A 17,154-nucleotide genomic window follows, 5' to 3' on the forward strand; every position below is an offset into this window, starting at 1 on the left:
ACCAACAAAAAAAACAAAAAAAAACAATAAAATTATGGATCTAAAGAAATTAACCTCCCTTATTCTTCAAGGAGCACCTTCATAGCAGGTAAAAAATTGCACATCTCCAATAAAGCCATTCTTTTATACTCCGGTGTCTCATATCTTGCCAATTTCTTCCTAGTCCTCTCCTCAACATCTTCCTTAAACCAAATGTTAAAAGCATCTTGCTCAGTCAAGCACGTATGGTAAACAAGTTCAGGTTCAGGCTCCATGCATGTCTCAGGAACAACATCAACATCAGATTCAGGAACAACTTCAGATTCAGGGACAACCAACTCAGAAAAATCATCATAAGATGATGAATAGTCATCATACGAATCAGGAACGATCTTCATTGACATGCCTTCAACAAGTGCAATACTCTTCTCCCTATCGCCATAGTCATCAACGTCAACATCAACAATAGGAGGTTCATATATGTTTAGTACGCAAGGACCATCTTCAATATCGGAGAAAAGATGTGTCAGATCTGGAGATTTAGAGTCAAATCGTGAGGATTCATTGTGAATTTGAAGATGCGACATGTTGATGATCGGGTTTTAAGAGATTGGAGATCATAGATGAGAAGCTTGTCTCAGATTATGATAGAGACGATTTAGGGATTCTAGAAAGATGAGAGGAAGGAGGCGATGAGAGGAAGGAGGCGATGACAGAGACGATTTAGGGTTTTCTGGGTTAGAGATGAAGAGATGGACGGTTCTAGAAAGATGAAGATCATGAAATGTGGCTGCTAGGGTTTGAGGAAGGATGAGGGGAATTATATGGCGGGAGTGGGTTTATAATTGGGTTGTTAATTGTTTTGGGCTGGATTAGTTAGTGTTAGGTGGGCTTAGTTAGGTTTGGGTTATGTTAAGTAAGTGGGTTAGTGAATGGCAAATGTTGTAATATGCAAAAATAGACAAGGATAAGATGGTAAATTCACAGCTTAAAAACTTACCAAAAAAGGAAAGAGGGACAAAAACCCGACTAGCTTCAATAAGGAAAGAGGGACAAAATGAGTGAATAGGAGGGAGTATCAATTATATAACATTTATTTTAAAATAAAAAAAATATTAAAGCACATGGGCCGGCCCACGGACAAGGCACGAAAAGCCCATGGGGTAGAACACGGCCCGAAAGCACGAAAAATGGCCGTGCCTTGAGCGAACGCATGACGTAGACTTGGATCGATGGGCACGACACGGCGCCGAGGAGCCCAATATCCGTGCCTGGACCGGGCCAATTTTGAAAGAAGGCACGACGGGCCGGCCCAATACGACCCATTGCCTACTCTAATCGTATAATGGTTAGGAATTGAGTGTAATTGATACTATAATAATTTCTTTAGGTGATACTCCATTTCAAATAAAAATTACTCCGAATTATAAATAAAGTAAAAATACATATGTACTGACTACTGAGCAAATAAAGTACTTGAAAAAGGAAAAAAAGAGCTTTAGACAATTCCAAGTCCTGGCTTCTTGTAGAGAAAGCAAAGCACAAAAGTACACTACTCGGACGACGACTACTAATAAACTTCAGTAAACAAAAAATCTTCCCCCAATTCTAAACCCTAATTTCCCCAATTTTTCTCCAGGTACACTAATTTCTTCTCCAATCTCCGATTTTTTTCATCAGAATTCATCAAATTTACAGTCTTTATTGATTTTAAATCGTTTTAATTTGCTTCAATTACTCGTGATTTGTTTCTGCAACAGCGCTAAGGAAGAAGACGAGTAACGATGACGCAAGATGTGGAGATGACGCAAGCAGTTCAATCTAATTCTCTCTCATCAGCTGATCCTCCTACTTTCAAGCGTATGATCTTGTTTTGTTCTTCCCCAATTTCTAGGGTTTTGTCTGATTTTAGATTTTAGATTTTAGGTTGTGAAGTTTGTGTTTTTTTTGCTTGATTTGGTTTAGATTTGAAGGAGATTGCGGCATTGTTGGAGACTGGATCGCACAACAAGGAATCTCGGCGAATCGCTCGTGCTATTCGACTCACTTTCACTGTTCGTCACAAACTAACGGCTCATGTGCTGTCGTTGTTCCTTGATCATGCTCTTGTTCAGGGTTCCGATGCGCTTGTAAAGCTTACTGGCGTTCTGCCAAAGGTATACCATTAGCCTTTCCCCGGCTTATTTTGTGATAATTTAGGACTTGAATTATGGGATTTGCTAGGGGGGATGTTGCAAAGTTGATAGCTTTTTAGGTTCTCTATTGTTTTAATAATCCGTAGGAAGCGGCGCGCTTTTGCTGCTCAGTAAGAGGGACAATTGGAATTTTTATTATGTCAACTAGTTAAGTGTGATTTGTATGAGGGGGTGATGAATGATAGCTAGTTAGTTGGTTTTGTTTTTATTACTTTGTGAGCAGATATGTGCGATAAGTTTCTGATTAGTCAACAAACTATCCTGCTTCTTTATTTACGAAGGAAGATTCATGTTAGCCGACTCCAATTCATTTTGGGTTCTAGGCTCTGATGTTACATAAAGGACATAGTTGTATAATGTGGTTTGTTAAACATAGAGCTCCTTTGCTTGGATATTGATATTATTAGTTAATTTCTTATAGGTAGTGTAGGAAGTTGGTTTCGGATTTTTGGGGAACCTAGTGTTATGGGTTTGGATTTTGGAAGTGGGATGAGGAATGATGGGTCTCGCTCTGGTGTATTCATGAAAGTGTACATGACTCATGAGTCATGACTGAACACGTGAGGAACTTTTGTATGGAATAGTTCTCTATTTCCCAAGGAGGTAAACTAGATATATCCGAAAGAAGTTGCATCTATTTGCGGTATTTAATTTGGAAGACAAACACAAAGGATAAAATTGGCATTAAGCTGACAAGTGTGGAGTACGAGTCATTGCCTTGCTGTTTCATTATATATAGAGAGCAAAGTTGAAGGCAAAATTGAGGTCTATTACATATATATTCCAAGAAAGGCTCTGGATTTTATGGTTTTTGGTGGTAATGTGAAAGCTTGGGAAGTGGGTTTGTTGATGCTCCAAGGTTATATCTCACATGGTGCGATGAAAAGCTGTGTAGGTAGGCAGGACATGGTGATTTAATTAAAAGAAAGGAAATTGATATAAACGGTGGCAAATTGTGTATAATTTAGTGAGATGGCTTGAACATAGAGGTACATTTTGCAAGAAGCATTATAGGAAATCTTGTTGGTATTTGCAATTAGATTCATTCGCTGTTGCCAATTTTTGTTATTGTAGGCGTGTTGGAGGGTGGGGGTAGAGTCTGGAAATTGGAAGATGTAGGCCAATGCTTAAAGCACAAATGGATATGCGATGTCATTCTCTCGGTTTATTGTGTTTATTTTATCTTGAGCCCTTCACTGAGGGTGGGAGGGGCTGAATGGATGCTAATTATAATATCATGTTTTTTAGAGCTATTGGTTGGAAGCCAATTTTTTTTAAAAAAAAATCAAGACCTGATTTTATTTATTGTTCGTTGATAGTTTGATGTCCTATTTGGCCTCCATTTTTAGTTTCCATATGTACTTGTACTGCTGTTGTTGCTATTTTACCTTTAAAACCTTCGAGTGATGACCTTATTTTTTCCCATCGAGCATAGGGAAGTGATCAGGAAATGGAAGTTGACAGTGCAACGTCTACCATTCAAATGTCAGGGAAGAGCTCTCTGCCGGAGTTGGAGATCTTCTGTTACTTGATAGTGTTGCTGTTTCTGATTGATCAGAAGATGTACAATGAGGTAAATTTTATTTATTTAGTTATTGGGTTCATGAGGTATTCTTATGTTCTTCCTAATTTTCTACAAAGCACCCCTCGTATTTTGAAAATCTGTAGAGTATCTCTATCTTGTTTTAAATTATACGTGGTACCCCTCGATGAGAATTTCTGTTATCTCCGTCTACTCCTCATTTTTCTGTCAGTTCCTCATATGAACACCTTCTTCATCAACTAAACATGTTTAGTTACCCTAGTTACCCAATTAACACTCCTATTTCTCTACACCTACCATTTTCTTCACAGCAACCCTATGGCGGTCAACTGATTTGGTGGAGGAAGAAAGAATGTGGGTGGTATCGTATTGTAGCGTGGTGTTGATGTAGGGAGGTAGGAGGAAGGAGAAGATGACATTAAGCATGAAACAGGGGTAAATTAGTCACTTATCTACTCAATTAAAAAAACTCACGGATAAAATAGCTTTTTACATAGCTTGAGCTCACAGTTGGATTTAATAGTAGAATATAGAGGGTACCATGTAGCTTAGGAAAAAAGGAGGGGTGATACGTACAATTGGAAAAAACTGGAGGGTAACCCATATAAAAACCTTTTTTTATTTGTTTTTGGCCCCCAGTTTCTTTTTCTTCCTTATGCTCTGTGATTTTCTCACTTGCTTCTTTTAAAAATTTCAGGCTAAAAATTGTGCATCCGCCAGCATTGCACGTGTGAAGTCAATGAAAAGACGTGTTGCAGATGTTTTGGCTTCGAAATTGTATTCCTATTATTCATTGAGTTATGAGCTTACGGGTGATCTTGCTGAAATTCGTGGGTAAGTTGGTGATTTTCTCAAAGAGAGTATTCTCTTTAGTAGTTTAGTATCACTTCAATGGCTGTTTCCTCTCCTGTCTCTAATGGCGTGCCTAATTTTTTCAGTGAACTCCTTGCCTTGCATCGTCTGGCGACCTTGCACCATGATGAACTTGGTCAGGTGTGTTCTCTTAATGAAAGGATGGGCTGGGGGGTTTTTTAGGGGTGAACTGCTAAGCTTTAGAAATCCAAAGCTTTACACTGATCATTTACTTACAAGTTCCAGTTGGTCCACTTTGCATTGAATTTGAACTTGTGTATATTTAATTAAGGCCAACTATAATGCCACTGTCCAAATCTTCTCTGCCAGGGCTTGTGTTAGAGAGTGAATAGGACATCATTACTGTTTCTACCCTTATACGGAGTAAATTCCAGTGCCGTCATTCATAAGGTCCTTGGCGTTATGCTAACCCTTAGTTTATCCTGCAGGAAACACTGTTGAACCTGCTACTTCGCAATTACTTGCACTACAATTTGTATGATCAGGCTGAGAAGCTGAGATCCAAGGCACCTAGTTTTGGGGCCCATTCCAATCAACAGGTAGACTTTATTGCCTATTATTCTTCTAGCCTCTTACAAATCACCTATGGCCTTCTTTCTATTGAGCTGAACTTAAGCTATGCAAAGCGTGATCTCTAGCTGTTGTAATGAAAAGAAGATTCTGGTGAAACTAGTATTTGTACTTCGTTCTTATAAGCAGTTGAGTTAAATCTGGAAATGAGGTTCTTCCAACTCTAATGGAGCCTGTATATCTGGCATTCCTCTTTCTGCATATATTTTCTTTCTATCCATTGGCAGAAGTCGTTGACAGTTATAAAATGTGGTCAGTAATAGCTTTAAGTTAATATTTTTGCATCAATGCTGGGAACAGTCAACTTTCAGTCTCTACGTAGGATAGAAATAGCTTTACTAGTGTTATCTTGTATGCAAAGGCTCTCCTTTCTGTCCGCGGAAGTGAAATACAGCGCAAAGAGAAATAGCAATATGGGGTTGACTTTGAGCTGTTGTGTAGTTTCCGAACACCCAATTGCCAACAAGGCAAATGAAAGAAAGAGAGGCCTAAAAATTTCTTGGGCTGAGATACAAGTTGGAGTTTGTTTCTTGGTTAAGTTAGAAATGTATGATGCAAGTGCATTTTCAAGTGTCTGTAAAACTTTTTATTGAAAAATCCTCAAGTTTTCTGATGAAAAATAGTGTGCCCAGTTATCATGCATTTTATTCATTGCCCATTTGGCCATTTCTGAGTATTGAATGCTTCTCAAGGTAATATGAAGAGTCTCACTAACATAGTCGGTAGTAATTTCGATATAGATATTGAGTACTCTTTACTTTAAATGCTTGCTTGATTTTCATTTTTTAAGTGTTCTTAAATTGGGTGGCTTTCTGATCTCTGTAATTTGACCTTGTCTTGTAATCTTTGTTCACAGCATTGTCGGTATCTCTTCTATGTTGGAAAGATCCAGACTATTCAGTTGGAATACACAGATGCCAAAGAGAGCTTGCTTCAAGCTGCTAGGAAAGCCCCTGTTTCAGCTTGTGGCTTCAGGATTCAGTGCAACAAATGGGCTGTTATTGTACGATTACTCTTGGGGGAGATTCCTGAGAGGACAATTTTTATGCAGAAAGGCATGGAGAATGCTTTGCGTCCATACTTTGAGCTTACTAACGTAAGTTTTACATGGGTTTGGTTGCTCTTTATGCTCTAACGTATACTGAAGTTTTATTCCTTGATACGCTTCCTGTATGAGAGTGGATCCTATATTCCTATGGACACTCGTATCCCATCTCATTCTCCTTTTCACACATCAGCTTGAGACAAATTCCAAATTCTCATAAATTAACAACCTTCTTTATTTTAGATATGATGTCTTGGTGGGACACAATGGGACGTAGGATCTCGACAATGGATATTTTCCCTAGAAAATTTCAGTTCCTTTTTTTTTTTTTTTGAGGATACCCGTCATTTTTAACTGCTAAATTGAGGTGTTTTTGGTTTTCAGGCTGTCAGGATTGGCGATTTGGGGTTGTTCAAGCAAGTTACAGTGAAATTCTCTTCGACTTTTGAGAAAGACAGGACCCACAATTTGATTGTTCGATTGAGGCACAATGTTATTAGGACCGGGTTAAGAAACATCAGCATTTCATACTCTCGTATCTCTCTTGCTGATGTGGCAAAGAAACTGAGATTGGATACCCCCAATCCCATTGCTGATGCGGAGAGCATTGTGGCCAAGGCGATTCGTGATGGAGCCATTGATGCTGCTTTGGACCATGCAAACGGGTACATGCTATCAAAGGAGACTGGTGATATCTATTCTACGACTGAGCCTCAATCTGCCTTCGATTCCAGAATTGCTTTCTGCCTCAATATGCACAATGAAGCTGTCCGGGCCCTACGGTACCCACCCAACTCCCACAAAGAGAAGGAAAGCGCCGAGAAGAGGAGGGAAAGACAACAACAGGAGCAGGAATTGGCTAAGCACATTGCCGAGGAGGAGGATGACGATTTTTGATTGAACTACCATTTGTTCCTGTTGCATCTGTTCTTTTTGGGGGGGTTTATTTTCTCCTTAGAACATCGTGAATTCATTATGTACTGATTATGTACTAATGGTTACTTTTCAATTTATTATTGGTTGTAAGTTCTTGTGGATCGTCGTTTTAGTTAATTATATATCTGAACATCCATCAGGAATTTTTTCTTTTTCATGAATGATAGCAGAAATGTCGCTGGTTTATAGTTCGACTTTTAATGTTGGATACGTTAAAATTTGATATTTGGATCTTTCGCTTGTCGATATTTGTTATCAGTATTTAAATCTGGAGCTTCTTTGTGGAGATAAGCCATTAATGGAGCTTGGATTGGCAATTAATCTTAGTGCTTGTGAAATTTATTTGCTGATTGGGAGTACCTGTAATTGAGAACTGGTTTGTTTTACACGTGATTGTGAATCGGGATGTTGGTACATATAGTTTGTGGAAGTTGTTGCTGCTGAAAGGTTATTCGTCATGAGTCACGACTCAGTTTACTGTACGTAGTAGCAGATGACGGGATTCCGAACCTGCAACATCTTAGCTTTGTTCTGTTTACTTGTTTTATTTTATCGTACTGGACCATTTCCTTCTGCATTCTAGTTGGCGGTAGTTTTGGCTTGCTGTTTGCTTGTAGTACGGAATTAGAAGGTTTATTGTTATCGTCAGTGGTCTTGCTTAGTTTAACCGAGGGGTTTCTTGTTCGTCTAAATCAATTTTGGGTTTGTGTTTACTCCTTGGTGTTCTGGTGGTGTACTGGTGTTGGTCGTTTCTCGTTGTGGTGTTATGTCCATGGCTTGGAGCGGGTTATCTTCTGATTTTGTTCACGTTTCTCCCCCTTTGCACTGTTTTTCGCTTTTTTTTGGGCCTTCAATACAACCCAACATTCAGTCAAAATTGAGTACAACACACTGTAAGCTACATTCTTGATGTTTAGTGCGTGTTAAATGTCTTTTTTTGCCCTTTCGAGGGAGAAACCTAAAAGAACAGGTTTATGTAATGTTAAAAATATATAATAGCAACAAACTGGACTTATTTTATTTAATTTTAATACACGAAATTTTTCGCAACCTTAAATATATGTATACATTGTGTAATTAATCAGTAATGTGTTCGAAAATCAATTGCAGTGACCTTGAGTTTTCAGCTTTTGGCCTCCTTAGCTACCATACTTGAGCAGAAAATTGTTGATCCATCCAAATTGATCTAAACTTGCTTGTATGAAACATAAATGATAGATTTGGCGGGCTGCTTCGACCCAGAAAAAAAAAATCGAGCTCGCCTCGGCCTATCAAAGGATGCCTTCAAACCAACAAACTCAAGACCTCTTGCTTTCATCTTATTCTTCATATGGTTTATGTGAATTGGACATGACTAGAGAATGTTTGTCCAAATTGCCAGTTTGACGGAATAACATCGTTGAAAATCCGGGTTTGTCCATCTGTTGTGGAGATTTTGAATGAAAGAGACTGTCCGTCGAGGTAAGCCAAAGACTGCCAGTTAGCACCCCAGTTCCTAGACATAGCCAACCACCCGGTTTTGGAACCCTTGATTGAAGCCGATTGGATTGATCCAGCTGAAGCGACATTGCTAATCGTGACGAGCTCAAAGTAGTCTCTTCCACAGATGGTGAATCTCACCCCTCCATGCTTTTTGCACGGAACCCTGTTACATAATGATCCAAGATTAACGCGACAAGTACATCATATGATAAAAATGTTGCAGCCTTGCAGGGTTAATTCCGAATGCTAACCTTTGGAAGAGAACCGGGATGATCCCGCCGCTGTAAATGCCAATCTTCTCCCAAGCAGGTTGAGCCATGTCGAAATGCTGAAGAGGTGGGTTACACCAACCTCCGGCGTTGCTGGGCAAGTCATAGTTTGGAGGACAGAAGTTTGTAGCGGTAATGGTGATCGACGTTCCCTTCCTACACCACCGTGGGTCCGAGTTGTAGTCGCAAATGATCTTGTAGCATTCCCCACATGAAGCACCCTTGTTGAACAATGCAGTGCTCAGAGCTGCAGTCCTAGTCCCATAGCCAGTCGAGTACAAGTTTCCGTACCCACATGCTCCCCCTGCATCGTCAGCCCTATGTCACTTCGATTCGTTTAATACAAATTTCTCGAACTATTTCCAATACTATAAAAAAAAAAAAAAATTACATACCCATAGTTCCTGAAGCGTCACTACCACCGTAGAAAGTGGCATGACCCCTCTGCCAGCCGGAAGCCGTGAAAGCGTGAACCTTATCAACGGTAAGGAAACATAATCCTAGAAAGGTAGCTAAGACTAAGGCAGTTTTGCTCATTTTGTTTATAATAGAAAAGTAGAGATTGACAGTTCTGCAGATTACTGAGGAATAAATGTTGTGTAAGGCTTCCTTTTTATATACATGAAGTACTTGGCAATTTGTAACTACCTCACATGGAATCAAATAAAGGTGGAAAAAATTAATAGAAAAAATAGAAAAAATAAATTTGTTTATTAATATAAAGTTGGAATTATCTCTGAAAATATGACTTCATTTCAATTATTTGCACGTTCTGTTTTCAACATTTTCCACATATTTCATCACAAATTCACAATCCACATGGATTTCCAAGCAGAAAAGCCGCAAATAAAATCGAAATATTACACAACAAATTGTTGCTTTCTGTAGTATGTAGATTTGTTGAAGGATGGGGCTTTAAGGAATCATACATTGGAATCGCAAATTATTAACAATATTACTTCCTCTATTAACATATCACAAGATATTCATTAGTCTCTTCCTCAAGTAATTTATTATTGCATTTCTACTGTAAACTTAGCAAGTAAATATTTTGTATATTCTCATAGCGTTAGTATAAATACCTTGTAATTATCATTCAATAATATCCAAATAACAAATTGTTGTTCAGACTTAAAACAGGTCAACTAGAAGATGAAACAAAGGCAGAAAATGCCTAGGGACTAGCAAAAAACTTACCCCTATATACTTTAACCGGTTTTAAATTTAAGATGGATATATCCGTTTTAAAGAGGCCACTATAAATAGTTAGCGGAATGAAACATCACATCACATGGGTAGTAATTTTGACATTATATGATATTGTGATATTGTGATATGTTCCGTGTAACTATCATGTGCCTAATGCACATGGTTCCTTGTTCACATTGTGCTTGATCTCTGGCCGGTGCTTGATCTCTTGCGATTGAATAAGTGAGTAATACGAAGGACTTTACCGTCTTCAATGATATGCATTTGATTAGAGGTAAAAGAAGCAAGAGAGAAGAGGAAAGTCGTTAATGAATACATGAACTGTCAAGTGAAGCTTCCTATGTCGAGATTAATTAAGTGATAAGATGAACACGGTATCACCGTCATGCAAAACAAGGAATACACAGTTTTCTTATGTTGTTGATCCGCTTCCTTAATTAATATTTCTCATAATTATAATTATAGCACCGTCATCGTGTATTATTTATAAAGACAATCTTTCTCATTACAGTTCGTGGACTGGACTCATGAGGTTAAATATTCGGTTTTAATAAGGAGACGTTGCAATTAGCACATTGACACGGTTGAATTACTTTTTGTAATTAGTTAAAAATTAAAATTAAAGCTAACATCAACTAACCCATTTTAACCAAATAAAGCAAATTAAAGAATAGTTTCCTTTAATTAATTACAGGTCAATAAGTCATACAAGATTGTAAATAAAATTCCGTAATAAAATTGTCGGAATAGACATCTAGAAAATCGAGCAAAATCATCTTTCTTGCACAAAAAATCTCTTTTTGTCATGAATGTCATTGGCTCATTGCTAAGGACTTAATTTACTAGAATAGTTGACATCTACTACATACCCTTTAGTTATAAATAATAAAATTTCACTTTTTATACTATAACCTTCTAGGAAATAAAGTTTACGAGTTTTAAAACAATTTGGAAGTGAATTACTTTAAACTAACCTAGCCTGATAAGTTATATGCTTAGATATTAACAGATAATAGTTGATAAAGTCGTAAGATGTCTAACTTAATTATAACCTGAGTTCGATCCTTTTAACTCTTTTTACCCCTACAAAATTACATGATTACTTAACTTTCTCATTTGTATTAACGTTCATTTAAATCATTGAGTTGAATCCCATGATGCATGTTGTTAGGTGACTTAGGCCATTGATGGCTGATTTTAATTGCAAGTTACGTTCTTATTATTGATTAAGTTCTGAAATCATATACGAGTAATTAAGCCGTAAAACTAGGATGATTTTGGTAGTTGCCTTTAATTTGCCAATAATAATATTTTTAAAAAAATTGTTTGTTTATTTCTGGTACGGTATGGTGTACAATTTTGAGAATGGTCCGAGATCAGAATGCATTTATGAGCATGATGATAGGCTAGATAATTCAAATGGCGGCCTTCAAGTGTGACATGAGTCACATCACTCACATGACCTTCACTTGTTTGTACTCCTAGGTTCCGATTATTTATTTAAGAGAGATTTTAATTAAAGATAAATAAACCGAATAAATAATTCACAGTATTTTTAGTTAGAATATTAATTAGAGGGAAATGAATTGTGAAATGAACACATTTATTTTCCTTTTTATAAGCAAAATTAAGAACTTTCTACCAATAAATATCAGTTGGAGCAATGGTGTAGCTAGAAAAAATTGGTTTAATGGACCGTAAATGTTAAATTCACGAATCATCGTTATAAAATTTAGCAGGATCTAACATAGCCATTTTTGTAGAAAAGTTTACATATTCATATATACTCCATATACAATAAAATAACTGTAAATTTGTTGGGTTGATCTTGAGACCTGGCCCACATCCATTAGAACCCCTCGGCCACTTGTTCAAGACCCATAGTATGTTTCTAATTGCATTTTTTTGTAATAAGGATGAAGTCTAGTGGTTAAAACTTAGTGAAATTTCTTAGGATCTTAGCTTTAAGTCTCGCTAAGGGCAGGCTCGTTCCTGAGTTTCTCGGAGCCCTAGGCAAAAGTGAAGATTGGGGGCCCTAAAAAATACAATGTATAATATATATATTTTTTTTAAAGAAACATACTTATCAATTCTATTAATAATACGTTATACATGCTAGATTTGTGGTGAAGATTAAGGGGCAATGGGAAAGGGAATCTTTTTTCTTTTTTGGTGGTCGAATTCAGCCACAACCCCTTAGGATAGTGTCCATAATTTGGAGTGGGTTTAATGCAATTCCCTAGTGTTGCGAAAGAGGCATTGTATGTGGGTTGTGGGCGGAGCCATGCCGGGTTTGAGGTGGGTTACTTTGCTTTCGCCCAAATATAAGACTTTCCTAAGGGGTTGTGGCCGAATTTTAGCGGTGATTAAAGGGTTGGTGGTCAATTTTAGTAGTGAGATGTTGCAATTGACTAAGAGGTTGATGGCCTATAATTTTGGTGGTGTTTTGATCGAAGGAATTGTGACAATAATATTACTAGTAGGTTTGCTGCAATTCTTGAGGTTCCAGAAGGTGGAGTAAGGGTGGTGGCTGCTGTTATCAGAAAAGGACTTGCTCTTGAGGCGTCAAAAACTTTTATCAAGAGCACAAGGCTCTAATAACATATTAAAAAAACCCATCTTAACTAAAACTTTAAGGTTATGACTTATGATTGAGGCTAATTCAATGGTCATATATTCATATACCTTAACACAACTTTGAAATTAAGATTCCGTTGTTTGGGAATTAGAAGATGTGATTCTAATTTCTAATTAAAGAAGAAAAGATTCGGGAATTCGGGTATTGGAAAAAAAAAAAAGAGGGGAGAGGAAGAGTCATGGTGAGAAATTAGAAAACAGTTCTTTGTTTTTGCTAAATTAGATTATTTTTTTCTTTTCCTACTATTATTATTTTAAAAGTTAGAAGAATGAGCCATTTTCTTGCTTGGACCCTAGGCCACCGCCCTTCCGGACTACTATTAGAACCGGCCTGGCTAAGAGTAATCTTGTAGAAGTATTATGGATTTATGGCTTAAGGCTATGTCTTCTAAACTTCGAGTCTGTCACCTGGTAAAAAAAGTGGTTGACCTGTTGCACATGATTTTCAAACTATCATTAATATTCAGGGATTTATCCAGTGCGCATCAAAAATAGTTGTTGCGAGTTCTCTCGTCATCCAAAAAAAATGAAATGACACGAGATTTTCTCCCGATGGACTACTAGACTAGTAAATAGTCTCTCATTACGTCCTTGTGATTAATTGTTTTGGGCTTGGCCCAATGACTATTTTTGGCCCAATTCTTATGGAGAAGCCATAGTTGATATTTCTGAATCCCCTACCAAATACAATGGAATAAATCAAGGACAACCTGAAATGACCCAACAATAATAATATGCTCGAAAATTTTACTATTACATACCAAAAAGGTAAAATTTCTTTAATCATACGTTCACAAAATTTTATTACATACGAAAAAAAGGTAAAAATTCTTTGTTCAATTACAATATACGGAGTATAATAGCATAAACCAAGTAATAAAACAAGCTCACTAATGATTCTAGTTACCCTAATAATCCTTAATTGGCACCTCAAAATGATTTTTTCGGTGAGAAAATCATTAATTAAAACCAAAAGTCTAAACTGATAGTCGAAACCTACTTACTCGTAATATTTTCAATTTCAATGTACTTCCAACAATAATCAAGGTCCCAAAATTTCTTGCACAACCATTCTTCTAGACCTATTAATTGTTAAAAAGCATAAGTAAACATTTTGCTCAAGCTCGTCTAATTGTTCAACAAACCCATCATCATGCATTTCAAGCTCCCTCATGGCTTCCTTGACGACTTCTTGACTCGAACTATTTCTTACACACATATCCACCACCGCCCTTCTATGCTCAACCTCGTCATGTAATCGAGCCACAAGTCGTCCCATGGTGTCGAAATCATTACTTAGAATGTAGGCTCCCTTTGCTGTTACATCCATTTGACTTCCTAGCCTTTCTAGATGGCTCTGCTTGAGCTTTTCGCAATCTACCTTCTTAAGGACGCCGCCTGAAAAAGGTAGTAAAAAACCCGGTACCCCTAGTAATCCTACTACACTATGCAATGCTAGGGCTAATAAGGTAACTGCCAAGGCGGTATAAGCAATTATGAAGCCATAGCCTGCAAGCTTCTTGTAAAGTTTGACGAATTTTTCTTTACGCTTTAGTCTTTTACGTCTTAAGGTCAATTTCCGTAGTAAATTTGCATGGCCGCGGTGGATACTATGGAAATCTACCTTTCCATTGACAGTAAAAGACAGAGGATTACTCTGCCTTACTAAGGAAGTTAACTCTTGTATCGCGGAATTACTCAAATAATAATGCCCTTCTTTGTTGATTTGTTCTTGACTTGATTGCCTTATGACCCGTTTCATTATCCGGTTATTGGACCGTGTTTTATGGATCCCTCTAAGAAGCAATTCACATACATTGTAAGCATCTAGGGTTACATCAAAGTAGTCTTTCAGAAGGCTTTGAAGCTTGGATGATTTTATCGACTCTAGTACGACTCCTTGTGGTGGCTCTAGAAGGCAATCGGATAAATGGTTGTATAGCGGACGTGACGAAGATGATCTTCTGTGAGTTTGTGTAGTTGATGATGATGATGATGGTGATTCTGTAAGCTCAATTTGAGTTTTGCTCCATATTTCTACGTATGAATTTGTTCTAAATACTTCCTTGTACTCCTCGTTTACGTTTAGCTTCTTTCGTTTTCCTTCCTCTTCCTTATCTTTCTTCCTTGATATTCCTATAAATGGAAAGTCATAATCCAAGTTGAGTTACTACATTGTAGAGGTAAGATCATATATATAGTAAACTCTACCGACTCTATAAAATGAAACTTAACCGAATCTCAACCCCAAAATATATCACAACAAAAACAAGTACTCCTAGTATGACATAAGATAATTGTTTATGTGACCTAATGATATTAATGTACACTACAAGAAATAACACAATGAGCGATTGAAATCAGTCGCCAAATTGACGACCACCCTTGTCTAAATTTCCGTACAATAATTGAAGTTGGCGGAAATAAAATCAAGTTACCGATTTCAGTCGCCAAATTGGACATAATGCTAAATTTATCAATATAATATGACATGTATATATAGATATACTTCCCTGTCTCAGTCATTTATTTATCTTTTAAATAAATAATTAGGATAGAGGAAGAACAACCACAGAAAACCTATTTCTTCATCATATTAGATAGAAAAATAACATGAAGCTAAGAACTATAATCATGAAAATAAAATATAAAAATGCTCACCTTTTTTCAAGATAGATGGAGATTTAAACAATTTGGACCAAAACTTGGAGCACCCTCTTGAGGAATGAATATCATTATTATTATTATTATTATTATTATTAATCTCCATATTAGATAAAAAATATCTGGTCTCATGCATGTATAATTTATGAAATTAGGTTAATAAATGATTTAATAGTGAGTGATTATTATTATTACTAGTAAACTTAGTAGTGAAGGTTAATAATGCAAGGAGGTGAGAGATTTTAGAGAGAATTATATTATGAGGAAGACAACAAGAAATTAATTAAACTCGTTTATTAGCAAATAAATGTGAGATTATATATAGAAAAACAAATAAAGATGACCGACTTAATTTGTGAAGTGCAAGTTCGATAAAGTTGTTATGTAATATGGCTTTGGTAACACGATAACGTATTACTCCTATGCAATTACGTGTTTTCTTACCTCTATATTTTTGGCACATTATTTGGAACCACCTCCTCATTCTGTTATTTTTTTTGTTGGTGTAAGCATTTTATTTCGACAAGTAAATAAAGAGATTTTTTTTTGTGTGTGTCAGCTGGGACAATCTCCTTCGGAGTACTAAAGGCAATTTAATGGGTTAACTCCTCCTCAGTTTGACTTTTCATTCGCAAGAGTCAGGAATCAAACTCTGACCACTTGTTTAAGAGATGAGGGCCCTTAACACTCACAACAGCCAACTTTGGTATAAGGAGATTATATCTAATAATGCAAGTACGTTAATTTAGTGAAGAATCTTGAAATAAACAATAGACCGAGATTTAAACTACTAACCTTGTGTATGATTATCTACGCTCAACCATTGGGTCAAGGGGGTCCAGATTACAATTTTACATTGAAATATGAACAGGCAGCGGGGACCGGGGCCCCCTCCCGACATAACTAAGATCCTCCACCGTATTAATTACTCCGTAATGAGGAGTATTACAGTATTACAAACAAAGTAATTGATTAATTGGTGATATAAGTCATCAAAATGAAATTGGTAATACATTCTATCCGTTTCAATCATTTGTTTATCTTTGATAAAAATGGTATCACGAGTAAAAAAAAGGTAAAAATCGTATTAGCTAAATGATCCAATGAATACGCATACATTTATTATGAAAATTGGTACGTACCAAATTAAAGAATTTCATTTTAATTTACAATGTACTCCGTAACAAAGTTCATTATATATAATTGGAGTTCTTTATTTGCAATTTTGGATACCTATTATTGCGCTTTCGTTTTACAATATAACAAAGTTCATTGTAATTGGACCTTTTTATTTGGATCGCTATTACTATTTTGGGCATAATAATGAAATTAAAAAGAATGGTATCCATCAAAATATACTAAATAAACCATCCAATTTATTTGTTGATATTGCAAATTTGCATGGACCATAGAACATTCATCAAACTCTCGTCTACGCTATTGCATTCTTTGAATCAGTTAAATAGAATTGTTGAGATGTAAGTTCTAGGAAAGAGCTTAATTTGGAACTAAAATTTCTTTGAACATTGATAATAATCAAAATGTCAAGTTCTATAATTGTTGTGGTCCTTTGCTTGCGAAAAAAAATACTCTTTACAACTCAATTAATTGTTTATTTTTGATTAAAATACTCCACATAAATAATAAAAAACAGATAAAAAATAAATAGGGCATAATTGCATATCTAGGTATCATATACGAATTGAGAAGGTTAGTTAGTTGTCATAATTTACTTTGAAAATGAATAAATAG

At 36.4% G+C, this 17,154-nt stretch overlaps 3 protein-coding genes across 3 annotated transcripts; 1 reads left to right on the forward strand and 2 right to left on the reverse strand.

Annotated features, from left to right (window-relative positions):
* Positions 1-1,479: 1,479 nt before the first annotated feature.
* Positions 1,480-7,387, forward strand: LOC141586566 (putative 26S proteasome non-ATPase regulatory subunit 3). The gene is made up of 9 exons (XM_074407851.1): positions 1,480-1,618; positions 1,740-1,839; positions 1,945-2,135; positions 3,610-3,747; positions 4,415-4,551; positions 4,656-4,710; positions 5,019-5,129; positions 6,017-6,256; positions 6,590-7,387. The coding sequence occupies exons 2-9, from the start codon at positions 1,764-1,766 to the stop codon at positions 7,100-7,102; spliced, it is 1,461 nt and encodes a 486-aa protein (XP_074263952.1). The 5' UTR covers positions 1,480-1,618; positions 1,740-1,763; the 3' UTR covers positions 7,103-7,387.
* Positions 7,388-8,139: 752 nt separating this feature from the next.
* Positions 8,140-9,476, reverse strand: LOC141586567 (expansin-A11-like). Its single transcript, XM_074407852.1, has 3 exons — positions 9,288-9,476; positions 8,875-9,196; positions 8,140-8,786 (listed from the first exon to the last, which is right to left on the reverse strand). Exons 1-3 carry the CDS (start codon positions 9,427-9,429, stop codon positions 8,477-8,479), a joined length of 774 nt encoding a protein of 257 aa, XP_074263953.1. The 5' UTR covers positions 9,430-9,476; the 3' UTR covers positions 8,140-8,476.
* Positions 9,477-13,539: 4,063 nt separating this feature from the next.
* On the reverse strand, positions 13,540-16,291 carry LOC141658675 (UPF0496 protein At1g20180-like). Its single transcript, XM_074465562.1, has 2 exons — positions 15,400-16,291; positions 13,540-14,874 (listed from the first exon to the last, which is right to left on the reverse strand). Exons 1-2 carry the CDS (start codon positions 15,536-15,538, stop codon positions 13,781-13,783), a joined length of 1,233 nt encoding a protein of 410 aa, XP_074321663.1. The 5' UTR covers positions 15,539-16,291; the 3' UTR covers positions 13,540-13,780.
* Positions 16,292-17,154: the final 863 nt, after the last annotated feature.

Source organism: Silene latifolia, chromosome 6 (assembly GCF_048544455.1).
Source record: "Silene latifolia isolate original U9 population chromosome 6, ASM4854445v1, whole genome shotgun sequence".
Lineage (NCBI taxonomy): Eukaryota > Viridiplantae > Streptophyta > Magnoliopsida > Caryophyllales > Caryophyllaceae > Silene > Silene latifolia.

What these genes read in the sequence shown, in the direction of transcription:
- LOC141586566 (XM_074407851.1), top strand. Translation starts at nt 1,764, where the DNA reads ATGACGCAAGATGTGGAGATGACGCAAGCAGTTCAATCTAATTCTCTC. An exon ending in TGATCCTCCTACTTTCAAGC is followed by an intron (nt 1,840 to 1,944) that starts GTATGATCTTGT and finishes GATTTGGTTTAG; the next exon opens with ATTTGAAGGAGATTGCGGCA. An exon ending in ACCATGATGAACTTGGTCAG is followed by an intron (nt 4,711 to 5,018) that starts GTGTGTTCTCTT and finishes TTTATCCTGCAG; the next exon opens with GAAACACTGTTGAACCTGCT.
- LOC141586567 (XM_074407852.1), bottom strand. Translation starts at nt 9,429, where the DNA reads ATGAGCAAAACTGCCTTAGTCTTAGCTACCTTTCTAGGATTATGTTTC. An exon ending in TGACGCTTCAGGAACTATGG is followed by an intron (nt 9,197 to 9,287) that starts GTATGTAATTTT and finishes CTGACGATGCAG; the next exon opens with GGGGAGCATGTGGGTACGGA. An exon ending in ATCCCGGTTCTCTTCCAAAG is followed by an intron (nt 8,787 to 8,874) that starts GTTAGCATTCGG and finishes ATTATGTAACAG; the next exon opens with GGTTCCGTGCAAAAAGCATG.
- LOC141658675 (XM_074465562.1), bottom strand. Translation starts at nt 15,538, where the DNA reads ATGCATGAGACCAGATATTTTTTATCTAATATGGAGATTAATAATAAT. An exon ending in TCCATCTATCTTGAAAAAAG is followed by an intron (nt 14,875 to 15,399) that starts GTGAGCATTTTT and finishes TTCCATTTATAG; the next exon opens with GAATATCAAGGAAGAAAGAT.